The sequence below is a fragment of the Pelodiscus sinensis genome, chromosome 3, assembly GCF_052426305.1.
Source record: "Pelodiscus sinensis isolate ZL-2025 chromosome 3, ASM5242630v1, whole genome shotgun sequence".
In the NCBI taxonomy this organism is placed as follows: domain Eukaryota; kingdom Metazoa; phylum Chordata; order Testudines; family Trionychidae; genus Pelodiscus; species Pelodiscus sinensis.
This window is the reverse complement of record NC_143054.1, coordinates 169,414,409-169,441,976: the sequence shown is the minus strand read 5'-3', so window position 1 is coordinate 169,441,976 and position 27,568 is coordinate 169,414,409. Positions and strand designations below refer to the sequence as shown.

General features: G+C 47.8%; 1 protein-coding gene across 4 annotated transcripts in view; it reads left to right on the top strand.

The window, feature by feature from the left end:
- The first annotated feature begins 4,915 nt into the window (after positions 1–4,915).
- PLEKHH2 (pleckstrin homology, MyTH4 and FERM domain containing H2) overlaps positions 4,916–27,568 on the top strand; it is a 123,999-nt gene continuing 101,346 nt past the window's right edge. For 2 of the 4 annotated variants that reach the window (XM_025179013.3, XM_025179011.3), the window contains exons 1-2: positions 4,959–5,212; positions 18,174–18,303. In XM_025179013.3, the coding sequence (XP_025034798.3) occupies positions 18,181–18,303 (123 nt within the window). In that variant the 5' untranslated portion in view covers positions 4,959–5,212; positions 18,174–18,180. Of the gene's footprint in view, positions 5,213–18,173; positions 18,304–27,568 lie in introns of all 4 variants that reach the window. The other 2 variants (XM_075925428.2, XM_025179012.3) reach the window with 2 other exon arrangements.

The following is a 27,568-nucleotide window of genomic DNA, read 5'->3' as shown; positions in this document are numbered from 1 at the left end:
GCGTGTCTGGGCTGTCCTGCTGCCCCCGTGCTCCGTGGCTTTGCTCCGGACGCCTGTGGTACAACAGCTGGGGCGCTGCCAGTTGGTCCCGCAGCGCCGCTCTGGGTGCTACTGGACCAACCCGGCAGCACCCCAGCTGCTCTGTCCCAGGCGTCCTGATTCAGCCACTGCTGGTCAGTTTCAGCAGCAGCTGAATCAGGATGCCTGGGGCAGAGCAGCTTGGGTGCTGCTGGGTTGGTCCAGTAGCGCCGAGGAGCGGCGCTACTGGAGCAACCCAGCAGCACCCAAGCTGTTCTGCCCCAGGCGTCCCCAAGTCAGCCGCTGCTAAAACTGACCAGCGCTGACTACAGGAAGCCCGAGGCAGAGTTGCTCTGCCCCGGGCTTCCTGGAATCAGCTGCTGATCAGTTTCAGCAGCAGCTGACTTGGGGATGCCTGGGGTTCTTAAGTTGAATCTGTATGCAAGAACTGGCGACCAGATTCAGCGTGTTGAAACTGATCAGCGGCTGATTCCAGGAAGCCCGGGGCAGAGCGACTCTGCCTCAGGCTTCCTGTAGTCAGCCGCTGGTCAGTTTCAGCAGCGGCTGAATCTGGATGCCAGTTCGGACTTACATACAGATTCAACTTAAGAACAAACCTACAGTCCCTATCTTGTACATAACCCGGGGACTGCCTGTATAGATCTAGCATAGAGTTAGAGCTTCCCTGCACTGGTGTTCAAAGAGCTGCACTTTCCGCCTGCCAGGCAGCACCCATGGGCCGAATGCAACCTGTGGCTAACATGGTTCCAAGCCCATGAGGCTTAGAGGTGCTCCCCTCCCTGCACAGCAGGGCAAACTGGTGCCACAATGTGGGGAAAGGGAAAGCAAGCCTTGGCACTCCACCACCCAATGGCTGGAGCATCAGCACTGGCTCGCCCCCTGAAGGGAGGGAGCCCCAAGCATCACAGCCTGCAGGCTCTCATACTACAATTAGGCAGCTTCTGTATTTTGGATACTAATAGAGGACTTTGTACCAGAATTGTTGTGATAATTACTTTTGGGGGTGCATGTAGCTGAGGGTTCAATATCATCTGCAGCAGAGATTTCCAATCTGGCAATGCTTCTCTGGTTTTTGGATCTCCAAAAAGTGGTTTTTACCTTGGACTTTCTATATAGTAATGGAGCAATTCACAAGAGGCTAGGGGAGCTTTTAGAGAGGTCTAGGCATATTCTTCCCTGAATTTTAATTGTTTTTTGTCTTGTGATCAGTTTTGGTTCAGGAACATAATGGGGATAAAAAATAAAATAAAAAACTCCAACTTACAAAATTAAAGCACAACATAGCAATTGATATAATAGAAACACAAATGGAATTACTAAAACCAGTAACTACTATGAACGTAAATGTTTTTGAGCATTAGCTATTAAAGTTAAAAAAAATAGGGCTGTGACATGTATTGCATAGTGATCATCTATAAAAGGAGAAGTGTCTGTCATGCTGTCTGTCACAGAGAACATTTGAGAATACACTGGAAGACTCAAGAAGTTTCTAAAAAATGCCAGAATGAGTGAGAAAACCACTGGGCTGAAACCATTTTGCCATCGTGGGGCTCAGATCCGTTCCCGGGCATCCCTCACCCCGTGGGGTTCAGTCCCATTCCCAGGTGGCCCCATCCCACAGGGCTCAGCTCCATTCCCAAACACACACCCCCTTTGGGGCTCAACCCCATGGTAGCGAATGGGCTTCAGCCCAGTAGCGGAGGACACCTGAGCACAAGGCTGAGCCCCGTCATGGGGGAGGTGGGGACCTGGGAATGGTGCTAAGCCCAAAGGGGGCAAAAGGGCTTCAGCCATGTAGCAGAAAGGGGCTGTGCCCTGTGGTGGGGATCACTCAGGAACAGGGCTTTAGCCCCACAGCAGCAAAAGAGCTTCAGACCCTCGGCTGGTGCCACATGAGAACAGGGCTGAATCCCATGGTGAGGGCTGCCTGGGAAAAGAACTGCAGCTTTGGGGTGACTGGTGGTCAGGGCTTCAGCAACATTTTCTGGAAAGGTTGGCAGACTTCCCCCCTTCTTTAGTGTGCACAGGGAGGGAAGATACACATCAGGCCAACCTGAGTGTACATCTACCATCACAACAGGATGGGTAATGCTAGTACAGCTAAATAATGAAGTATAATAATGATATATATATACAGGGCTCGCCAAGCGGCGGTGAGCTCCGCTCGCCAGCCGCGCAGATCTGCGCTCTGCGCATGCGCAGATCGTTCTGCACATGCGCAGATCGCTCTGCGCCGGCTCTTCTGGGGTGTAATCTACTCGCCATGGGTGAGTAGATTCCATTATTTGTCAAGCCCTGTATATATATATATATATATATATATATATATATATATATATATATATATATATATATGTCATGCTGGACTACAGGATGACATCATCACATCCAGTGCTTTTTTTGTACAAAAAAAAAGGGGGGGAAATACTCCAGGGGAAAAGTTGTTGAGCTCTGACTGGAGGTGCTGGTACTGCGTCTGGAGGTGCTGGTACTGAGTACTAGGCAGTATCATCACAAAAAAAGCGCTGATCACATCATCAGCATCCACATGCTGCTGCCTCTGTGGCCAGCCTTGGCACTGTCTCCTCTGGGCATGGGCTGCTCCAGCTCTGGCTCCCGCTTCACACCTCCGGGAGCTGCATCACCAGGGAAGAGCTGCTTAGGGTGGGTCCCTTCCGCCATCCAAGACCTCAATATGTAACTGCTTGTTCACTGCTATATGTAACCAGGGCCGGCCCGAGCCATTCTTGTGCCCTGGGCAGCAGGCCTGCAGCCCCGCCCCCCGTGGACGGCAACCTATGGGGGGTGCCTGATGCGGTGCCCCTTACCACTTCAATCAGGCACCTCCCCCATCGGTTGGCGCCCTGGGCAGCTGCCCGGCTAGCCCCCCTCTTAATCCGGCCCTGTGTGTAACGTTGGCATGCCACAGGGGCTGTCTGCTGGCAGCACGATGCAGTCCCAATCTGTTCAGTCTCTCTTCACACAGAACCTTTCAGGGGCTTTAATCATTTTCACTTCCTGACTTGGAAATCTCCCTGGGCTCGTCTACACTGGCCCCTTTTCCGAAAGGGGCATGCTAATTTAACAGGTCGTAATAGGGAAATCCGCGGGGGATTTAAATATCCCCCGCGGCATTTTAATAAAAATGTCCGCCGCTTTTTTCCGGCTTTTAGAAAAGCCGGAAAAGAGTGTCTACACTGGCCCCGATCCTCCAGAAAAAAGCCCTTTTCCGGAGGATCCCTTATTCCTACTTTGAAGTAAGAATAAGAGATCCTCCGGAAAAGGGCTTTTTTCCGGAGGATCGGGGCCAGTGTAGACGCTCTTTTCTGGCTTTTCTAAAAGCCGGAAAAAAGCGGCGGACATTTTTATTTAAATGCCGCGGGGGATATTTAAATCCCCCGCAGATTTCCCTATTACGACCTGTCAAATTAGCATGCCCCTTTTGGAAAAGGGGCCAGTGTAGACGTAGCCCCTATGTCCGCCACATCTTTTTGGAGTAGGGTGACCAAAAGTGAACACAGCCAGCAGTGTAGGTGAGGGCAAACTCTCAATTTATAGAATGGCATGAAAATTAAGGTTCTCAGTTAATTGTAGTTAACAAGAAATTAATGCAACATAAATTAGCTAGATTTTAAAAAGCAGTGGTAGAGGGGACCTGAGCTATGGGAGCTGCATGAAAGCAAGTAAGTAGCTCCCACCCCCAAGCCCAGACCCCCCCCCCCAATTCCAACCTGCTCATTCATACCCCTCAGACTAGGGGGGTTTGACAGGTGATCCTGCCTGGTTTGGCTGGAAGGCTATCAAGTGCTGGCACTTCGGTTGCCCCTCTCAGCTCTGCTGTGTTGCTCCTGCCTTCTACCTTGGAGCTGCCCCCGACACATGGGAGCCTCCTGCTTGTTGTGCAGGACGTGGAAAGAAGAAAAAGGGGGGTATTGATCTCAGGGTATCCCTCTCTCCACTCTGTAGTCCACCGCCACAGAGCAAAGGCGGACAGGTATGGAGAGTTTGCTGATTGCTTTTGGGAGTGGTGCAGGGCTAGGACAGAGGTGAGCCTGCCTTAGCCCTCTGCACCACCACCCAGAAGCCACCTGTGGTAAATGGTGCCCAGATGGAGCCTGCATTCCAAACCCTTGCCCCAGTTTTGAATCCTTCTTGCACCCCAAACCCCTGCCCCAAGCTTCATAAAAGGAGTGAGGATGAGGGAGGGAGGGAGGATGGAGTGAGCAGGGGTGGGAAGGAGGTGGGGCAAGAGTATTCGGGTTTGAGGTAGATCCTGGACTGCACTTAAATTCAAAAAGTGATCTCATCCTTAAGAAAGTTGGAGACCACTGGACTAGAAGGATGGGAATGCAATTCAGGGAATCACTGCAAGAGATAAGACAGCTATTTGAACTGTGATGAGACTTCATGTATTAACTGGTTAGAGATGTTTAAATCTTCAAATGTGTTACACGCTCCCTCACAGCTGCGCGTGGGGGTGTTTGCAGCATTGTGCCCCGTGTGCTGCAGCAGTGCAGGAAGGGAGGGGCTGCAGGGGCCGGCAGGGAGAGACAAGGCAATTACTGCAGCTGTACCTTTAAGAGCACACAGGAAGCTGCCCTAGGCTCAGACACGCGTCCCTCTGAGAAGGGAAATAAAAGAGAAACCCTCTCTGCCCCCCACCCCGGATTTGCACCTTTGGGGGGGGCTCACCCCCTGGGTAACAGTTACCCCCTGGCCCCTCCCTGTGTGTGAAGCAAAACCCCTGAACTGGGGCTGGCGCCGTCTCACCCTGCTCCAATCACCCCCCCCCCCCGCCTGATTTTCCCTTCCAGCCCCTGCTCTGCCGCACCAGAAAGTTAATTGACCCCCCCAGGCTGGTAAATTTCTGCCCCTGCCCCTCCCCCCCGCTGCGATTCGGCCCCGAGCCCCCGTTGAATGATGGTAAAGAGCCGGGAGCCGCGTCCGAAGCCACGTAAGGGCAGAGTGAGGGCAGCGGCGACAGCAGCTCTTACTGGGCATGCTCCGTTCAGCCTAGGTATGGAGTTCTGAAGGGCAGCTGCCCGCCGCGGGGATGGTGGGACTGGCGCGGGGGAAGCGCTTAGAGCCGCGGCGGTTCGACCCCAGGGGAGCGCGGAGCTGCGAGGCGGGAGACGGAGCCTTCCTGCCCAGCGGCCAGCCGGAGCCTTGCCAGGTTTGACGAGACTTCTCCCCCTTTCCTCCCCTAGGGGCTGGGACTCCGGGACCGCTACCCTGCCAGCCTGGCCACCCAGAGCAGAGCTACAGCCCCCGCTGCCCTTGCCCTCAGCTCCCGGCGGGGCCTGTGTGGCCCTCTCCGGGGAGCCTCATCCCGGCCCCAGGCAGTGTCACAGAAGAATGGCCTGGGGGAGGACAGGGGGCATCGTATGACTTCAAATTGTGATGTCATAGTGTCAGGATTAGGACGTCATAATGTGTCAGTGGCCCCTCACTTTGGGTCATAAGGCCCAGGGCCGGATTAAGGGGGGGGGCTAGCCCGGGCAGCTGCCCTGGGAGCCTGATGGCGGCTCTAAGGGGTGCCGCATGCCTGGGCGCCGCGCGGCGCCTGATGGCAGCTCTAAAGGGGCGCTGCATGCCTGGGCGCCGCGCGGCGCCCCTTTAGAGCTGCCATCAGGCGCCGCGCGGCGCCCCTTTAGAGCTGCCATCAGGCGCCGCGCGGCGCCCCTTTAGAGCTGCCATCAGGCGCCGCGCGGCGCCCCTTTAGAGCTGCCATCAGGCGCCGCGCGGCGCCCCTTTAGAGCTGCCATCAGGCGCTGCGCGGCGCCTGATCGCAGCTGTAAGATGCACCATGTGCCTGGGGCGGGGCCGCGCATGTGTCGTGAGCCTGTTGCCCAGGGCGCATGAATGGCTTGAGCCGGCCCTGATGAGGCCATTGCTCTGGGACAATGAAGTTAGCCAGTGGGGTAACTGAGTCATGCACCAAAGCAGTGCTACAAGACCTGCCTGCCATGGGAAGTTGAAAACACGGAGACCTGCATAGTGACTCAGTAGATTTCTGCACACATGCTATTCACTAAGATTACTCTGTGCCATATGACCTCTCCCTAGAAGAATTTCTCCACTTAATACTAATAAAGTATGTGTGGATTATTACCATCAATTTACAAATCCTATTAGGGTGTGCAAAGCTTGTTCCTACTGTAATAAGGAGTTATACTTTAATATACTATAATGTAAACAAGATTGGTTTTCACTAACTTTTAAGCATTGCCTGTTTGACAGTGCTTTGTGTACAATGGGCTGTCACTGTACAATCAGTTTGGCCCTACTCCTGCAATGAGCTCGATGTGGGCAGACTCTTCACTCTCCATTTTTCATTACAGCTAGTGGACCTCTTAACGGGTTCACTATGGAGTGCTTCCTGCAGGTAGGGGCCATAGTTGATTTCTCTCCAATGAAAATATCCTTTTAAAATATACAAGGGAACAGAAAACCATCTCTATATTATAACCTGGAATTATACAGGAGTCCATAACCTTCCCCCCTCTCTCCCCAAGTTAAAGGTGTTCTTTCATGTTTCAGTATAGTGGTTAGTGACAAGTTCAAAAATGGCCCCTGGCTGGGAGTGTTCCAAGAAAGACATCTCTCCATGCATGCTCTCAATGCAACACCACTGTTACAACTGCAAGACTGAAAGCCTTGGGAGTTAGGGTTAGGCATGTATAGTCCATATATCACTAGACTTTAATATCTCAAAGTGATTATTTGTTTTGCAGCTGGGAGATAATCCCCCAAGAACTGTTTTGAAAACTGCACAATCCTGGTAAAACAAAAAAACTTATCCAACTGTCCTGTACTGAGGCTTATATAAATTGTTAAACTAAAACCGTGAACTGTATCTTAAATACAATGAAAGACATCAAGTTCATGATATAAAGATCAAAACTTAGTTTTACTTTCCTTATTTAAACTGTCTCCATTCTTTCTGGCCCCTTGGAATGTGTGAAGAATTAATTTACCCCTTCCCCCCAAAAAAAGTTTAATTGTCCCAGGCTTGTCTAACTTGTCTCAATTAATGTCTGATGTTATAATTATAATTTACAATTTTAATGGGCTGCTGTTAGCTTACAGAAGATCTTAGTTCCTTTAAAAAATAGATCACAGTGGGGAGAGGGAGAAAAGGAAACGTATGTAGGTTACAGTGCTGAATCAGAACACTCGATTAAAGCCAAGAGATGAACTCATTTTTTTCCCTTCCCTTGAGGAATAAAACAAGAAACAGGAAGTCATTGATTCAGAGTAAGATCATTCACTGTGCAATTGTAAACAGTTTATGTTGTGCCAGTAAATATTTCCAGAACCCTTTATGCTTTTTGGAAGATAGGAAATAACTTTTATGGGATGCTTGTTACTGACAATTTATTTCACTTTTTATATCCATGATATATAGATAGTAACTGGATATTAATTAGCTTGTATGCTGAGACATTCCACTTGGTTTATACACAGTTTATTAACATATATCCATGTACTGAAATGTGCTTGTGCAACAGCCAGATAGCCTTAACTCTATCCTGCACTGGGTACCCTTACAGAGAAGCAAAAATTCCATGACGACCTTAGCTATATAATCTTCCCAGTGACAACAAGTACTATTAACCATTGGCTTAGTTAACGCTATCCTTTGTGGCCATACTTAGTCAAAAGGGAAAAAATACTATACAAATTCCTAACTGGACAAATAGCATAAAGTCTTCAATTCCCATATTGTGCCCACAGACTTGTTCACAAATGAAATTCCCCTTGTATGGATTATGGTTGTAAAATACCATTTAATCAGTTAACTGGTTAAATATTGCATTTAACCGGTTAACCAATTAAGTGGAATCCCACAGGTAGGCTGCTGGTTAACAGGTTACCGGTATGCATCTCGCAGTAAGAATGATGCTTACCGTGTAACTGGTTAATTGGTGATCTGCTCACAACCCTAGTGTGGATCTGCTTCTTCCCGCACAAAGTCTGTGGATTATTTGCCTGCCTCCGTGGCACCATCTTCTTGTTTCTGCATAAGGGGTGAAAGTGAAGACTTAGGGAACTAGTAACAGTGGTTGACAGGCTGGTAAAGAATCTTTGCAGCTCTGCAAAGATTCCAATGTGTGGTCAGGGCCCTTAGTATGCCTTCTGAAACAATGTTTCTCTATGCCAGAAAGGGTGACAAGGATCAGAGACCAAGCCTTCCAAAAGACCCATCGCATAGGATGAAGAAACTATCCTTACCTGGAAGGTTTATAGTCAGAGACCTTAGTGCAGCCAACACTTATGTACATGCTTAACTCTATTCATGTGAATAGTCAGATTGAAGTTGATAGACCTGTTTGTGTGCTTAAAGTTAAGAATGTGCGCAAATATTTATAAGGTTGAAGTCTTAAGGCCTTGATTCAGAAAACAATTCTATCAAAGTTAAGTACATACTTCCCCCCATTGACTTTAGTGGAGAATTAGGTACATGCATAAGGCCTGGTCTACACTGGGAGTTTAGGTCAAACTTAGCCATATTAGGTTTAATTTCTAAACACAGCCAAGCCTATTCCACTGATTTTTTTTTTTAAGGGCCATTAAAGTTGATTTCTGCATTTTACAAGGAGTCATGCTAAATTCAACCGTTTGACTTTACGGTAGTGCAGAGGCACCGCTGTGAATGTCAAAGTTCTTGGCCTCCCGGAGGTGTCCCATAGTGCCCCGTGGTGAGTGCTCTGGCCAGGACTTTCAATTCTATTGCTCTCCAAGTGAGCAGGAACGGCCCTGGGAAAATTTGAATTTCATTTTCTGCGTGGCAAGCAGTCTTCAGAGCAGGCAGCACACCCGAGCAGCACACCTGACCAAGAGTTCCCAGGGTCGCAGATAAGTACCAGCATGGAGCATGCAGGAGATCCTGGACTTCACTGCTGTGTGAGGAGAGCAATCTTGCAGAACTACGAACCAGCAAAAGGAATGCAGATATCTATGCTAAGATTGCAAAGGGCATGGAGGAGAAAGGATATGCCAGGGATGCCCAGCAGTATCACACAAAATAAAGGAGTTGAGACAGTTGTACCAGAACACAAAGGAGGCAAATGGACAGTCTGGATTATTGCCACAAACATTCCGCTTCTATAAGCAGCATGCAATACGAAATGGGGAACTGACTAGCTTCCTTAGTCAGTCTGTGGATTCCTCCCAAGACACTCCTCTGGCAGCTTTAGCCTGCAGCATGGAGGACAGTGTGGATACAGAGGAGGAGGAGGAGAAGAGTGTTCAGCAGTTGAGTGAGATAACCAGTGTCACCAACAGCCAGGACCTTTTCATAACTTTGGAGGCAATCCCCTTCTCCCAGGACGTCTTGCAGCCAGGCACTGATCCCATGGAGGGCACTTCTGGCGAGTTCACATTTTTATCATGCTACAGTTGGATTTAGGCAATGAGGTGTGATCTGTGTTGGCCTCTGTGCCTATACAGTAGGGGGTCCCCGGAACAGCTTGCCAACATGTCTGGAGACAGAGCAGGAATCCTCCCTGCACGTCTCCATAAAGCTGTCATAGAAGAACTCTAATCCTTTTCACAAGATTCCTGCCTTATTTTGTCCTCCATGGTAGGACATCTTTCCATTCCAGTAAGTGGTCTGGCATCATTGCAGCACAAAGTATTACAGCATAAGATCCAGGTTTCTGGCAACAATCAGTCAGCATCTGCTCTCTATCACTCTGCGTGATTCGGAGGAGACTGATATCTCTCATGGCAATCTGGATGAAGCAGGGGAAGCTATTAGCTCAGGAGTGGTTAAAAGGGGCTCCACGGGCTGGATCCAGCACGCCAAGCGAGTTGATCTGGCCCGGGGAGGCCCTGCCACTCCTCCCCAGGCCAATTAGGAGACTTCATGCACTGCCCCCCGCCCCCAGGCCAACCAGGGCCTGGAGGCAGGGGGAAGTAATTGAAGTTTCCTCCCACCCTGCAAGGAGTGTGCACTGTTGACAAGCACCATGTACTCCTGGCCGGGTGGGAGAAGACTTTGTGCACTCCCCTGCCCCCAGGCCCCAGTTGGCCTGGGGGCAAGGGGCAGCGCATGAAGTCTCCTCCCACCCTGCACCGCACACTCCTTGCAGGATTGGGGCAGGGTAGGAGGAGACTTTGCACATCCCCCTGCCCCTAGGTCAATCAGGGCTTTGGGGTGGCGGGAATGTCTGAAGTCTCCTTTCACCCTGCAAGAGGCTTAGCACTTAGTCATCTGCCAGCTGCTGCTCACCTGGCGGTTGACTCTCAGCACGATCCTCCTTTGCAGGGCAGGGGCAGCGAGCAAGAGACTTCACATACTCACTGTCCCCAGGTCCTGACTGACCTGGGGGCAGCAGGGACCATGTGAAGTCTCCCACCACCAGGTGCATGGGTGTCTAGGGGGAACCACTAGCTGTTCACTATAGCTGGCGGTTCTCTCTAGGGGGAGACAGAGACTTTGCAGCTCCCCCACCCCCAAAGGAATCAGGGTCTGTCAGTGGGCAAGCACAGAAGTGTCCTGACCCCACCCCTTCTGCCTGAGGCCCCACCTCTTCCAGAGCAGCCCATGGCCACTTCAAAAATTTCTGAAGTGGCCCCCAGTCAAAAATGTATTGCTCACCCCTGTATTATCTGATGCCTCTGCATTTGCTCATCCCCAAGAAAGCATGACTTGAGCCCCTACCCTGCCTTGTCGCCACACCTGGACCCTCTCCTCCCCTTCCAGCCACATGGTCCTTAAAAGCTGGTTCACCCCAGCACTGTCTCCATGGGGAGGCAGAGGCACAGTGGGGAAGGCAGAGGCGCTGAATTTAAAAGGCAGAGCTGCAGTGGTCTGGGACTGGACATGAGTTGGGACAGCTGAGACCCAGGTTGCGCCAGGTTCCAGATGCTGCGCCTCTGCTTTTTAACTGTAGTAAGTGCTGCCAGGCTTTTATTACATTTTAAAAAGCAGAGCTGCAGTGGTCTGGGAGCGGGCATGAGTCAGGAGAGCTGAGTCTCTGCAAGGCTCTTACTACGTTTAAAAGGCAGAGCTATAGCAACCCCCCCTTATCGAGTAGTTGATGGAAATTCCATTGACTACTTGATTGGCTTAGTAACCACTATTTAACATCCCTAGGGATGACATGTTCAAGGAGCAAATGAAATCTGCCCACTTGGACAGAGAGCTTAAGTGAGTGGAAGAATATGCTGCTGAAGCAGATGTGTGCCTAGTGTGAGGACAGGAGAGAGTGCAGGGAGTGGAAGTGAAGAACCAGGAGAGAGTCTTGAAGATCATAGTGGATGTGATGAACTTCATGGAGGCCTTCTAGAACAGCCACATGCACAGGCATCTTCTCCAGCCCTCAAGGAACCATATTCCCTCCTAACCCTGTTCCATTGTTTCCTCTCCCAGGGGCCCTAGAACGTTAGGGGGAGGTACATGTCAATGGCAGCCTCACACTCAACCGCTTGGGATGCATCCTGAGGCAAAAGGCTGTCCTCACAGTTGTGATCAACCCCTCCCTTAGCTCCCACCATGAACTCTCTTTCTGTCCATGCTGTGTTCCCGACATAAAAACACATGCTTCCAGAACAAGTTTCTTCATTGCTTGTGTTGAAAGAGGGGGAGAGGGACGTTACAGACAAGCACACTGAATGCAAGGGCACCTCGTTGAGAACAACATTCATGACTTTCAAAACTGGCCATTTATAAAACTATCTTTTAAAGCCTCTTTGATTTGTAGTGCCCTTTGCTGTGCTCTTCTTATTACCCTTGTGTCTGGTTGCTCATAATCACCGGCTAAATGCTGTGCCTCAGTCTCCCACACTGCCATATAACTTTTCCCCTAACTCTCACAAATATTATGGAGCACATGGCAGGCTGCCGCTACAGGAATGTTGCATCAGTTGAGGTCTAACCTAGTTAGTAGTCTGTGAAACCTTCAGTTTAAATGTCCAAAAGCACATTTACCACCATTCTGCACTTGCTCAGCTGGTATTTGAACTGTTTTTTACTGTGCTCCAGGCTGCATGGCTGTGTCTAGTCTGGCAAGTTTTTCCGCAAAATCATCTGCTTTTTCGGAAAAACTTGCTAGCTGTCTACACTGGCCGCTTGAATTTCCGCAAAAGCACTGACGATCTCATGTAAGATTGTCAGTGCTTTTGCGGAAATACAGGCAGTCCCCGACTTACGTGGATCTGACTTATGTCGGATCCGCACTTACGAACGGGGCTTTTCTCGCCCCGGAGCTCACGGGCGGCGAATCGCCACCCGTGTCCTCCGGGGCGAGAAAAGCTTCTCCCGGTCTCCCTGGTCTTCTGGGGGGGGGTCCAGCAAAGCCGCTGGACCCCCCCAGCAGACCAGGGACACCCGAGCAAAGTCGCCCAGGCAGGGGGAGTCCCGCTGCCTGGGCGGCTTTGCTCGTTTGCCCCGGAGCAAAGCCGCCCAAGCGGCAGGACTCCCCCCGCCTTGGTGGCTTTGCTCCTGTCCCCCTGGTCTGCTGGGGGGGGGGTGCAGCTAGTGCCCCCCCCCCAGCAAACCAGGCTTTTCTTGCCTACCCCTGGGGTAGAGCAGCTGGGGGCCTGCCGGGTTGGTCCCGCAGCGCCGCTCCGGACCAACCCGGCAGCACCCCAGCTGCTCTGCCCCAGGCGTCCTGATTCAGCCGCTGCTGGTCAGGGGAGGAATAAGGAAATTCATAAGAGAAAAGGAGTTAATAAGAGCAAGGTAGGGGGAGGGGGAGGAAGAGGCACAATCAGTTTGTTAACCTGATTAGCCACATTCAGCAAATGGTTTTATAGGCATCACAGCAGAGGAGAATCTTAAATAGGGATTTAAAGTAGAAGGCAGTGGCTCTTCAGATTTTAAGAAATTGGAAAAAGCATGAAGGTACCTGAGTATAATCAAAATTGCCAGTGTCAATTAGTTCAAACAAGGTCCATAATTACTATGGAGAACAATTAATTTCAATGCCTACTTGAATTAATGGCCCAAAACTTGCTTACCACAGAGTTATGGTTGCCCACTGATGCCTTATGTTCTTTCCACATCTGGAGAGTGGCTAACTCGTATCCTCTGAAAGCCCAACAAAGATGAGTTGAGTAACAAATTTAAACCTCTGAACACCAAGACTACGTCTACACTACATGCTTCTTGCGCAAAAAGCCTTTTGCGCGAGAGTTTTTGCGCAAAAACTTCTTTCACAAGAGCACATCCACACCTCAAAGCACATGGCAAAAGCGATGTGCTTTTGTGCAAGAGAGCGTCCACATTGCATGGATGCTCTTGCGCAAGAAAGCTCTGATGGCCATTCACAGAATGGCCATCATAACACCTGTGTGTTTTTTCCCACTGGGGTTTCTTGCACAAGAAACTCCTCCAGAGCATCCACACTTGCCTTTTTGCACAAAAACTCTTGCACAAAAGGGAGTTATGCCTCGTAAAAGGAGGATTACCTATGGTGGAAAAATCCCTCTGTTCTACTGTTTTATTCTTGATTTCCTTGAGCAAAAGCGCATTTGAGGTGTGGACGCTCCATGGGTTTTTGCGCAAAAACCTTGCCTCCCGCCATGTGCCAGCACCCAGATGTGCCCCCAGTCACTAGCTGCCCTGCACCGTGTCCCTGAGTCCTGCTCACAACGCATGTGTCAGCACTTGGCAACTTTGACTCTGCTTTAATTATGGCGTTGGACAGTTATTCTGCTTGCTTTAAAAAAATCGCACACATCCCCAGTGTCCCTCAGCTTAGTTCTCCACCTCGTTGGCATAGGTCACTGCAGTCATGGGAGGCACTGACATTTGCCCGGTAGCCCCTTCACTTCCCTTGCATTGTCTCCTTGTTCCCCATCACTCTGCCTCTCTAACACAGATGAGTCCTTTCTCCAAGTCTCACAAATAATGCAATTTTGGCCTCTTCTGGAGCCAGTATCTCCGCAACAGGAAAAGCTCCAACATTTGTGCAATATTCAGGCTATACAAGGAGAAAAACCCTTGTGTTGTTTACCTTCCTCACTTTTCTGCTTCCTGGAGAACAGCTTATCACAGGTGCTTTTGGAAGCAGGCAGAACTCTCTCCCTTTCCTCCTCCTCAAGAGCAGGCTTTGGATAGAGAAAAGAAGACGTGGAGAAGGCAATACCTCCTCTCCCCATCTCTCTTATGAAAATATATCAAAAAGAGCCTCAAGGTGCTTTAAGGCTCCTTCCCTCCCCCTCTCTTGTGAAAAACAGGTCAAGTTCTTCTCCACTCTTCCTTTCTAATGGTGCAATCCCAGGTCTATAAGAGGAGAAAGGAGAACCTTCTGGGATCTGTCCTCCCACCAGACCTGGTAATGGGTGAAGAACCTCTACACCTCCAGGAGGAGGAGGAAAGGTGCTCTGGAAGCAGAGAGTAGACATGAGGTTGCAGGCAATGGGAGTGCAAAGTTGTTTGAGTGGGTGGATGGACTGGGTTGGATATGAGAGCTGGGAGGGGCACATAATTAAGTGATTGGGTTTGTGAGTACAGAGTTAGTGTGGGGCCTGACTGAGGCACAAAACTGATTGACATTGGGGGTAGTGCCCTCCTGTCCCCAGCATGTTCTAAGTGCTTCTAATGCTGTCCCTTCCCAGTCACTGCTTTGCAGCCTGGCAGCTACTGTACCTGAGAGAGCCTGGCTGTGAAGACAGCTTCTGCTTCCTGCTGAGTGAGACAGAAGTGTATGGTGGGGGGGGAGGGAAATCTGGCTCACTCATTCCTGATCCCCAGCACCTAAGTGGGGAACAAAAGCAGCTTCCCAAGCCAGGCTCTCTCAAGCAGCCTGAGCCACTAGTCCACCATGCTGCACAGCAGATTCCCAACAGCCGGAAGGGGCTGGTTCTATCTCTTCTCTGTCTGGCCCCTTGCCTTTTCCACTTCCCAGCATCTGGAGTACTTGCCCCATGCACCCTGCAACAGGTCAGCCCTCTACTGACTCTTCCTGCTCCTGCTTCATTCCCACCCTGTGCATCACTAAACAGCTGATTGTAGCCTGCAAGAGGCACTGTGGAGAAGAATGGAGAGCTCATCTGCTGGCAACAGGCTATGCACGAGGAGCTAGGATAGGACCAACCACTGGGTGCTGAGTAGTCACTGTTTCCCCCCCCCCCCCCCCATGAGCGCTTCAGCAGTCCAGCCCCAGAGTCAGAACCTATATCTACTAGACTTCAGGAATTCCTATCCATTCTTACCTCCAGAAGAGTGACTGCTACTTTGCCACCCTACAGTTTTTATCTTTTGCCCATTTGTTGGCTTTATGTATACCCCACCTGGAAACAGGTGGGGTATACATAAAGGTGAGCTTGCGTATAAAGATGAGCTTGAGCTGATTGCAGCCTGCCCAGAGCCTAAATCTGTCCCATGTTTCCTGCTCAGTTGGTTGGTTGTGCGTGCGTGGCCTAATTCATACGTCTCATGGCCAGTGTGGGCAGCCTCCTCCCCCAATCAGACCCATGATTTTTGAACTTTTTGAGATTGCCAAAACTGCAGAGAGGCAGGTGTCTGTAGAGATCCCTTTAACAGAGGAGGTAGCGAGGGTATACAGGAAGAGTGCAGGCAACCAAGCCTAAAATGTCTGTCTGGTATTTCCCCCCTCCCCCCCACCCAGAAGGTGAAAATCCCAGGCTGTCCAGCTCAATATGGAGGCAGCCTGGCAACCCTAGTGCTTACCGGGTTCCGCAGGGGAGCTGTCCGGCCCGGCACAGGGAGGCAAGATGACAGGTGGCCACCAGCAGCCTGTTAGGGCCAAATAGCCTCACCATGTGGTTTTTAAAGGGGCCGTGGTGGTGGTGGTGGTGGTTTTTTGCTTTGTTTTGTTTTTTGCTTAACAAACTTTTTTCTGGTGTGGTTTTTTTGTTGTTGTTGTTCGGTATTTTTTCTGAAACCATCTGGCAACCCTACCCAAGGCAGCATGCTGAGAGTAGGGCCTAACTAGTGGATGCAGGGACAGGAGTTTGTTCTCTTGTGGCGATTAGTAGTCCTGTGCAGAGACCCCCCACGCTTGCGGGGTCTCTGGGTGTGCCCCGGCCCGCTAAGCTGTGTGAGGTGCCTGCCTACCTAACACGTGCTTATCAGTGATATGAGCACCACACCAGCTTTGTCCAGGGCGCTCCTGAGTTCGTATAGCCGGGGCACCCTGACTCCACCCTGTCCTGAAGCCTCTGCCCAGCCAGGTGGCTTCCAGGCCCAGTCTGGCATGCTCCTGGGAGCAGCTTTCCCTTAAGACATTGCTATTTCTGGTCAGGCAGCTGGATCCTGGCTGGGGCTCAGGGGATCAGCTCAGCCACTCCCACTCTCCAATGGGGAACCTGCCCACAAGGCCCTGTCCCCTCCTTGCCATGATGTGCTGACCTGGGGCAGAGGAAGCTCCCGAGCCATTGGCTGGTCCCTGCAGAGGCCGTAACAAAACCCAGACCCCCAGTGCCAGACCCAGCCAAAAAGTTTGTGTCCATTGCAGCGTGGGGCCCTGAAGACACGGGGATCAAGGCTACCACCTTGCTTGCCTTAACCTAAAGCCAGGCCGGCAGGCAACAGTGGGGGTAGGGTGAGTACTTCCTGAAGGGAGGGTGGAAAGGGTAGATATGCGTGCTGTAGGTTTTTGGAAGGGACAACTGAAGCCCCTCCTATGTCATCCTTTCTGTGTAAACTTTGAGACTCTCTAGGGAAGTTAGTGTGTAGTCGTTTAAACGGTTAAATGATGAGCTTGGACTTATCAGTTAATCCAATTGACTAGATGCATTTCATTCTCCCTTGCTGCCTCTATACGGATAGAGGCAGCAGCGCGCAGGGGGGAGGGGGAGCAGGCGGGAGCTGATAAGCGTGCAGAGCTGGCTTTTAAGACAGCTCCCTGCACATGCCGCCTCCCCCCCCCTTCCCCGCTACCTTCCACAGTTGCGGAAGGGAGGGTGGAAGCCAGTGCTTGCAGGGAGCTGTTTCTTACTAGGGTCTTCCATTTTCCCTGAGGTTACAGAGCACTTTCTCAGCTCTTAAACCAGGAGCTCAGCTTTCAAAGCAAAACTTTAAGGAAGAGCCCCATCACACAATGCAAAAAGAAAAGTACCTCTTGTGTGCTGCTTGGGTTCAAGGGCCACAGCTTGTCATCTTGAGAGAGCCACTTATTGTGATGCCAGGCTGTCTACAAACAATTTGGCTTTGGACAGAGCTCAGTTGTGCTGCACAAAATGACTTTCTCTGGGTTCTCCGCCTGGTTCAAGCCACCTGAAGTAATGTCTTACAGTTATTCCCCACAGTGGCATGGATGGTAGGTAGTACCTGAGATCAGTCTTGAGTAGATTATATCAATTTGGGAAGGATCAGAGCATTAGGGTAAGCTCCAGCTGTGTTTATTTAAAAGACAAAACCCAACCACCATTTGACTATTAGATTAAAAAAGTGAGGATGTATCGCAGGAGGTCCTTGCTACAACTGATTTCAAATTTGAACCACTAGGTCCTGAGGTACCACAGTTTCCAAGAAATTCTTAGCAAGAATTTAGATTGTAGAGCTGTCTTTTAAACATTGTAAGCTAGCTTTAATTTTAACTTTTGAACTCCATATAAGGAGCTTTCCTTCCTAGAAAAGGCTCAGTTCTCTGAATGAAATCATGTATACAGGTTGAACCTCTCTAGTAGTCTGGCACCCTCAGGACTTGACTGGTGCCAAACGAGAGAATTTGCCAAACCACGGGAGGTCAATATTGTCTATCAGCATTACTGAAATTTGCACTGTTTACTGGGGTCTTACAAGACATGTAGGGGTAAATTAGAGCTAACAGAACAGAATGCTGAGAGCCAGGACTGGTGGCTGTAAACAAACTTTATGGGACCATGGGAAACTTGGCCACATCCACACTAAGTGGACATCTGGCTAACTAAAATCATGTCAGGCTACGGATGTTGCTAGACCAGAGAGTGCCAGACTAGAGAGGTTCAATCAGTAGTAACTAGAGGCTGTTTCCCAATTTATCAACAGAACATGTTTTCCAACTCTGTAATAACTTAGAAAACAAATACAAGTAAACAAGAGTTTATAAAAGAGCTGTGGAGAAAAGCTTTGAGTATCCCCTGTGATTTCCATAAAAGGATAATATATCCAGGCCTATTTTTTTTTCATTTATATAAACAGCAGTCTGATTTTTTTTTTTTTTTCACCCCTACAGCTTAAGTATGGCAGATTTTTCAGACTCAGAAGGAAGTGTAAATTGGAAAGAAAGATGTGTAACTTTGGAGTCACAGCTGATGAAGTTTCGTCTCCAGGCAAGCAAGATCAGAGAGCTGTTAGCCGAGAAGGTAGGTCGTCTTATATTAAAATTGGTAATTTATATAGACAGGTTTTTTTTTTTTATAATAGTGGATAAGAGTCATGCGTCCAACTGCCTCACTTTTGTTCTTCCTAGAACAAACTGCTTTTTTAAAAAAAAACAAATCAGTGATATTAGAAATCTTTAGAAGATATGCAAAGTTTTTACATGTAACTTACCATCATATATATATTCCATTTGCACCACAGACAGTGGCAATCTTGCAAAGATTCTGCTGTAAGAGGAAAAAATGTGTACCAACATTGTAATAATTGACACTTGTTTCTAAGAATTCAAGGTCTGATTCAAAGCCTGCTGAAGTTAGTGGAAAAGTTTTCCTGCTTATCTGACTGCACCAGTGCAACATTTTAGGTGTAGACATGCCCACTGTCACCAAGTATAAGCATAGTCATAGGAAATACTAATTCATGTAGAGGCAGGAATCCAGAAACCTCAGAAATCCATAGGGGCTTTTTTTAATTAAGAAAGTTATCAGGGTATAACATTAAAGGAAAGTCTTCCCCTGCAAAGTTAAGTAAAAATAGAACAATTCTTTCCCTCTATCGTAAACAGTATTGTATCCTAGGTTTCCCAGCTGTTTTATTTATAGGTAGGGAATGTCTGATTCAAATGAATTTTCCTATATTAATAGTGTTTCAGGCTTACATCACATACATGTCATAATCTATTGTCAGAAAAATAAATTTCACCATGTTATATTTACTTCTAGTGATTTACAAAGTACAGTGCAAATGGGAAAAGTGAATTTTGTGTTGCTATATCTTGTAGAAGAAAAAAATTGAAACCAAGCTCTCAGTCCATGAGAAATGCATTACTTTTTCCTTTTACTAGTAATACCATAAAGACAATGAGTAGTCCTGTGGCACTTCAGAGACTAATAAAAATACATATAGTATATTGTTAGTCTCTAAGCTCTGGTCTACACTATTGAGTTATTTTGAAATAACTCCTCTTATTTCTAAATAATAAGTGAAGCATCCACACAACCAAGCCCGTTTTTTCAAGATAGCAGGCTGGTTATTTTGAAATCTGTAATCCTGCTTTCCATGAGGAATAACGCTTAACTTATTTTGAAATAATTTCCTAGTGTAGACATGACGTAAAGTGCCATAGGACTACTTGTTCTTTTTAAAGTTCCAGATTAACACGGCTACCCCTCTGAGACTCTAGAAATACCATGAGATCAATACTGTGTCAAAAATTAATATAGTCTATGGCTCTAAGAACATATAGTGATAGAATACAAGTAATGTGGGTGGTCTCTATGTGTTTTCATTTGAGTCCTTTATCCAAAAGTTTGTGTGTGGTAATGCAACAGACTGGAGTCACATTTTAATGCAGAGGGCAAAATTGACTGGTATGCTCTAGCTACTGTGTGCTACTATAATGATACAAAGCAATTGTAAATTGGGTTAAATGGCCAGCTAGCTTAAATATATGTCTGTTTCACAGTGCTGTTGTAGTACAGTGTTGCTAAAGTATACAGTTGAATAGAATTGACCAGAGGACAACAATGACATTTAATGGAAATTTCAAAGTTTCTCATTAGAATAATAGAATACTAGGACTGGAAGGGACCTCTAGAGGTCATTGAGTCCAGTACCCTGCCCTCATGGCAGGACCAAATACTGTCTAGACCATCCCTGATAGACAGTTATCTAACCTACTCTTAAATATCTCCACAGCTGGAGATTCCACAACCTCCCTGGGCAATTTATTTCAGTGTTTGACCACCCTGACAGTTAGGAACTTTTTCCTAATGTCCAATCTAACCTCTCTTGCTGCAGTTTAAGCCCATTGCTTCTTGTTCTAGCCTCAGAGGCCAAGATGAACAAGTTTTCTCCCACCTCCTTATGACACCCTTTTAGATACCTGAAAACAGCTATCATGTCCCCCCTCAGTCTTCTCTTTTTTAAACTAAACAAACCCAATTCTTTCAGCCTTCCTTCATAGGTCGTGTTCTCTAGACCTTTAACCGTTCTTGTTGCTCTTCTCTGGACCCTCTCCAATTTCTCTACATCTTTCTTGAAATGCGGTGCCCAGAACTGGACATAATACTCCAACTGAGGCCTAATCAGCGCAGAGTAGAGCGGAAGAATGACTTCTCGTGACTTGCTCACAACACACCTGTTAATGCATCCCAGAATCATGTTTGCTTTTTTTGCAACAGCATCACACTGCTGACTCATATTCAGCTTGTGGTCCACTATGACCCCTAGATTCCTTTCTGCCATACTCCTTCCTAGACAGTCGCTTCCCATTCTGTATGTGTGAAACTGATTGTTCCTTCCTAAGTGGAGCACTTTACATTTGTCTCTATTAAACTTGATCCTGCTTACCTGAGACCATTTCTACAATTTGTCCAGATCATTTTGAATTATGACTCTATCCTCCAGATTAGTTGCAACCCCTCCCAGCCTTGGTATCATCTGCAAACTTAACAAGCGTACTTTCTATGCCAATATCTAAATCGTTGATGAAGATATTGAACAGAGCCCGTCCCAAAACAGACCCCTGTGGAACACCACTTATTATACCTTTCCAGCAGGATTGTGAACCATTAATAACTACTCTCTGAGTATGGTTATCCAGCCAGTTATGCACCCACCTTATAGTAGCCCCATCTAAGTTGTATTTGCCCAGTTTATTGATAAGAAAATCATGCGAGACCATATCAAACGCCTTACTAATAAATAAAACGTTAAGAAATTTTTTGCAGACATGAGTCTTGTTTTGACCATCATGCAGTGTTTCTTTTTGTAAGCAAAAGAAATTTAGATTGGGAATGGTTTCTTACATGTTGTACTAAATACATAACTTAGCTAGTCCTATTTTCGTATGACACAAATCCAAATAAAACAAAGCCCATATAGAATCATTGCATTTTTCTAAATGCTTCCCTAAGCCCTAAGGGCACATCTACACCAGAGGGCTAAAGACGAAATAAGCTACTTAAGTTGAGCTACGTTAATTGCATAGCTTAATTTGAAATAGCTTATTTCAGCTTTTGGCGCTGTCTACACACAGGAAGTCTGCGAGAGAGTACTCTTCCTCCGTCCTCCCTTACACCTCGTAAAATGAGAGTTCCAGGAGTTGTAGTAAGAAGTCCTCCAGCTCAACATTATTTTGACATTATGTTGAAATAACTGCTTTTAGTCAGCTATTCCGAAATAACACTGCTGTGTAGATGTACTCTTAGGCATCGCCACCTTGCAAAAATTGTCACAGTAAATCAGTTTGGTTGGAATTTGCATTCACAGGGCTAAATTTTGCCCTGCTTGCCAAGGGTACGAAAGGACTTATCTAGAGTCGTCATATTTCCAATGCACACACTGGCCAGGCCAAGAAGAGACTGTGATGTGAAAGACAAGAGGTGTGTACCCTCTGTCTCTACAGAGTTATGATCCTTTCTATAACACCACATTAGAGTTAATGTGGCAGCACGGTTAGTGGGTACATACCTATGCAGATCAAAGGCCAAACTTCTCTATAAAGACATGGGCACAACAGCCATTGTGGCATGAAGACATTTAATGCAAATTGTAGCTGTTGTTGTTCAGATGGTCACTAATCACATGATGGATCAAAGGTGGACCTTCCATTTCTCCTAATTTAAGTATTGTTCAGTAAATTCATTGTAAGCATGTGTTCTCATCTATGTCTACACAACAGGGCTAAAGTCAAATTCAGCTATGCAACTTGAACTACGTCAGTTGTGTAGCTTAAGTCGAAATAGCTTAACTCGGCTTTTGGCGCTGTCTACTTACTCTTCCTTCGACTTCCCTTACCCTTCATGAAATGAGGGTTCCAGGAGTCCGGAGTAAGAAGTCCTCCAGCTCGCTACGAATTTGAAATAATGGCTTGCGGTGTAGACATGCTCTTTGTTATTTCAGAATAATGTCAGTTATTCCGAAATAATGCTGCTGTGTAGACATAGCCTAGGTGGCCCTTATGCCCCAACATGGCATTGACAAGGATGTAATCTCACATCCCTGCCCTGAAAGACCACTTATTGACTCTACAATGGCCAATCTCATGTGGCATCTTCTCCTGACTCTTTCTCTGGCTTTTCATTGGCCCCATCCTCCAGTCTAATCAGACAAGCATTCACTCCTTTGCCCAAAGTAACTGGGGATCTAACTGAAAGTTCACAATCAGAACTAAACTTATAGTTCTTCTGCCACTGTTAGGTTCAACTGAAATCTGCTGCTTCCTGGCCCTTACAGAGATTGACTTCAATCAGTTAATCCCTAGCAAGATTCTCCCACTGCTTTCCATTATGAAGGGCTCCGGCAGTTTTTCTCTGAGGATCTCCCTGTTCCTTAGACTTTGTCTCAGGGCTCCCAACATAGAAGCCTACTTTGCTCCCTGTTGGTGATTCAACCTGACTTCCTGACTTAGCTCATCACCTAATAAACCATCTTGTTAGTCTTTAAAGTGCTACATAGTTCTGTCTTTTGTTTCAGCTACACCAGACTAACATGACTTCCTGAGGCTCTTCCCAGCTAGGGGCTACGTTGTTCTTCTCTCTGGGATCTTTCTCCCTCTTACTGTTCTCCCTCTTCAGGTCTATTTAAATAGTGCTCTCCCTGCTAGACCACCAAAGCCAGGTGGGGGTGTGTCAGTCTTTATAATTAAGCTCCATGACACCTGTCTGGCTTCACTAATTACCTTAGACAAAGCTGATCAGTGAGCTGTTGAATAGCTGCTAAGTCACCAGCAAGGCTGAATTCAGCTTGCTTCAAAAGGCTAGCTAATCTGTGACACCCATTTTATACTAAATCAACTCTACAGGCCTGTACACAGCAATCACTCGTGTTTATTGGCTGGGGGTTTTGTTTGTTTGTTTTTGAAGTAATAGAGCATATTTTTATAACTTCAACATGCAAAGAAAGAGACCTTGTTGGAGTTTTAAGCAGAAATTGTTGCTGTAAGTGGGAGAGGTCTTTATAGGAATTTGAGGAATGGTGTAAAAAGTATCCCTAGTACACCAAATATAGGCTGTCTGAGGAGACTGAGCTAGAAGTAGCGTTTATTTTTTTTATTGCTGCTTTATTTTTCTCTGTGTGAAATTTCAAAAAAAAAATCCTTACTACAGTTGTTTCAGAATTTTACTGTAAGATAGGTAGTAGCTGGCATTTAATACCAAGAGGAAAATCCATTTTCCCCCATCCAAAATCCCCATTTTTTCATCTACTTCACCAATGACATAAAGCATAACATGTTCAATTTTTTTTTTACCACTAACAGTTTTTTAGCAAAAAGAGCTATGTAGCTTTCTTAAAACATTTCTAGGCTGCTTTGAACAGTCTACTTTGTATTTCTTTCCATCATATCCTATAAGGAGTAATTGTGGAACTAGTTCAAGTCCTGCATTATAGCCTGAACAGTAAACCTCCAGTTGACATGAATGTTTCTGGGTTTGTTTTTTTGAGCGCTCTGAATCATTGTTAATATTCAGAATGCTTTTGAATGTACAGGCAGTCCCCGGGTTACGTACAAGATAGGGACTGTAGGTTTGTTCTTAAGTTGAATCTGTATGTAAGTCGGAACTGGCGTCCAGATTCAGCCGCTGCTGAAACTGACCGCCAGTTCTGACTTACATACAGATTCAACTTAAGAACCCCAAGCGTCCCCAAGTCAGCTGCTGCTGAAACTGATCAGCAGCTGATTCCAGGAAGCCTGGGGCAGAGCAACTCTGCCTCGGGCTTCCTTAGTCAGCGCTGGTCAGTTTCAGCAGCGGCTGACTTGGGGCCGCCTGGGGCAGAATAGCTGGGGTGCTGCTGGGTTGCTCCAGTAGCGCCGCTCTTCGGCGCTACTGGACCAACCTAGCAGCACCCCAGCTGCTCTGCCCCAGGCATCCTGATTCAGCCGCTGCTGAAACTGACCAGCAGCAGCTGAATCAGGACGCCTGGGGCAGAGCAGCTCGGGTGCTGCTGGGTTGGTCCAATAGCGCCCAGAGCGGCGCTGCGGGACCAACTGGCAGCGCCCCAGCTGCTCTGCCCCAGGGTCCGGCAACAAAAGCCTGGTCTGCTGGGGGGGGGGGGGGCACACTAGCTGCGCCCCCCCCCCCCAGCAGACCAGGGACACGGGGAGCAAAGCCGCAGTGGCAGCGGGGTGCCGCGCCTCTGAGGCTTTGCTCTGGCAAAGCCTCAGAAGTGCGGGAACCCGCCGCTGCTGCGGCTTCGCTCACGGTGCCCCTGGTCTGCTGGAGACGGTCTCCAGCAGACCAGGGGCACCGTGAGCAGCTTTTCTCGCCCTGGAGGTTGAGGTGGCGGATCGCTGCCTGTGAGCTCCGGGGCGAGAGAGCCCCGTTTGTAAGTGCGGATCCGACATAAGTCGGATCCGCGTAAGTCGGGGACTGCCTGTAATATTGTGATCAGCACGCTAAAGATACAGGATTACTTTTATAGACATGTTGATTTATTTACTTCTAATTTTAACCTTTCATTTTTGATATTCTTGTTTGGTACAATCTTTATTGTACATGAAAAATACTTATTGCTTTGGATACAGTTTGTGAAAATTAAAAGGTAACTGCTTTCTAAAGTAGTGAATATGTTTTGAATGCGTTCCACAAACCATAATACGTTCCTGACTTTTGTTCTTGTATAACAATATCTAAGCCCATGTTTCCAGAATTTCTGACATTTTTAAATGTCTGCGTGGTGTGTCATTTGATATTTGAAAAATAAAGTAGGTGCAATTAGGCATTTTTTGTTTGTGGGGGCATGACAGTTTTCACATGTACATACTATATAGCCTTGATTCTTGACAAAGATGTACATCTTCAGCAGGGTTTGTTTGGTAATGGAATTTTTGCACCTCCTACCCCAACACCCCTCCCCTGAGCAACGTGGCCTGGGGGATTAGTGGGAGGCCTGGCACCAGCAGCAGCCCCCCATGTTCACTGGTGGCAGGAGGAAGTGGAGCAACCTGGCCCCGGTCTGCTTTACTCACCAGGCTCCCAGCCAGGTTGCTCTGCTTCCCACTGCTGGTGAGTGCAAGGAAGAGCCTAATCTCAGCCAGGTTGCCTGCCAGTCCCCTGGGGTGCAGGAAAGGGGTAGAACTGCCACCCCATCCAGCTACAGCATGAAGCAGAGTGACTCATCTGAGAACCATGGTAGTGGAGCTACTGGTAGTGGGTTGCTCTGCTTCCCCCTGCCACCAGTGAATATGGGGGATGGGCAATGGGATGGCTGTGTCCTGAATGTGTCCCATAAAATGTTTAGCGAGACAAGGTAGATGAAGTAATTTTTTTTTTTTTTATTGGCTCAACTGCTGCTGGTGAAAGACCCAAGCCTTTGATCTCTCACAGAGCTCTTCTCCTTGTGAGCCAAACAAAGTTGTTCCAGTAAAAGATATTACCTTACAGATCTTGTTGCTCTAGTATCCTGGAGCCAACATGGGTACAACAGCACTGCAAACTATAAACTGTTTGCCAGTTTGTAAATAAGTTCAGGCTTCTGGCAGCCAGTGCTGCTCCAAACCATGGCCTAGGCCTCCAAACACTCAGCTATGGTCTGTATTCCTAGCACTCAGCAGTTCTCTCTCAAAACTGTGGCACAGGCAGACAGAGCCGTTGCAGGCTCTGTTCTTTTGAGGCCCCTTGGGCCTAGGGGACTATTGGGAGGCCTGGTGCCAGCTGCAGCGGTCGGGCCCACCTCTGCACTCACCAGCAGCAGCGGGAGCCGTGGGAAGCAGAGTGGCCCAGCCTCAGCCCGCTCTGCTCAGCCATTGCCCCATCGAGTCTCTCCACTTTACTGTGGTGGAAGAAAGCAGAACAATCCAGCTCCAATCGGCTCTGCTACCCTGAGTCATGTGACTGGGAGGTCGGCTCAGAGAGTAGAGTGGGCTTGGTCCAGGTCACTCTGCTTTCCGCCACCACAATGAGTGCCAGTCCTCTCAGTAATCCACTGGGTCGCGTCGCTCAGGGTGTGTCTAGACTACAGAGTTTTGTCGACAAAAGTGGACTTTTGTCGACAAAACTATACCTGCCTCTACACTACCGCTGAGTTCTGTCAACATAACATCGACAGAACTCAGCAGTTTTGTTGACACTGGTAAACCTCATTTTACGAGGCATAACACCTTTTGTCGACAGAGTTCTGTCGACAGAAGGTGTTGTTGCATGTAGGGTTGTGTCTAGACTACAGGGTTTTGTCGACAAAGCAGCTTGCTTTGTCGACAGAACTGAATGTGTCTAGACGCTCTTTGTCGACAGAAGCCTGTAGTCTAGACATACCCTCAGGGGAAAGAGTGCAATGAGGGTAGGAGACGGCAGAGAAGTGGTGGGAAAAGATTTGGTGGGGACAGAGCAATACTGGAACTTGGGGAGAAGGGGATAGAGTGGGGAAGGATGGGGGTATAGCAGGGGTGGGAAGAGGCAGGATCTGGGCCAAAGAGGGGGTTGCCTGGGCTCTACCCCACCCTAGGGATGATGCTGCAGGCAGAAGTTCCATTACTTTCCTGGAGACCCGCTCCCTGGCTGTGAATATTTTCCTAGCATATTTAGCTTCAGTTTGTGCGTTTTACGAGGTCCACCACAATTCAGCAGATCCAGCCAAGCATAATATTCAGTTATTGTACAATATTAGAAAACCACTAGTTAACTGAACCTTTACCAAAGAGTTGGCCACAAACTTGACTTTAAAGTTTCTTGCATAATTGTATGTGATACCTGAAATCTCTCTTAACCTGCAATGCTTTTTGTAAGAAGTGGGACAAAAACACTTTACAGCCTGCTTAAGAGAACACTTTTAACTCTTCCGGTGTGTCTACACAGCACCTTCAACTCAAAAAATTTCAGTTGAATTTTGAATTAACACACTATTTTGAGGTGGAACAAGGGTTACCAGGATGCTGAAATAGTGCACCCCTTTATTTTGAAAAATATTTTGAAATAATGGGTGGCTTGTGAAGACGCAGGGTAGCAAATAGCTGTGCGGTGTAGACATACCCTTCAGGAGTTTTTGTTACTTTAAATCTGGTCTATTGGTTGAAGGATTACTTTAAAAAAAGAAAAAGGTATGTAATTATTTTTTCCTTTCTCTCCTAATATCTTTACTATCAAGATAAACTTATGGAAAGAGAGAGAGAGTGCATTCATAAAGTCTTACAAGCTGAATTTGATAAAATCATAGACTAATTATTCAGCCCACATTATGGGGACCTTCAGTACATTGCTTCTTCTGCAAGTCCAACAGCTGGATCTAACTTACTTAGTCTGCCTA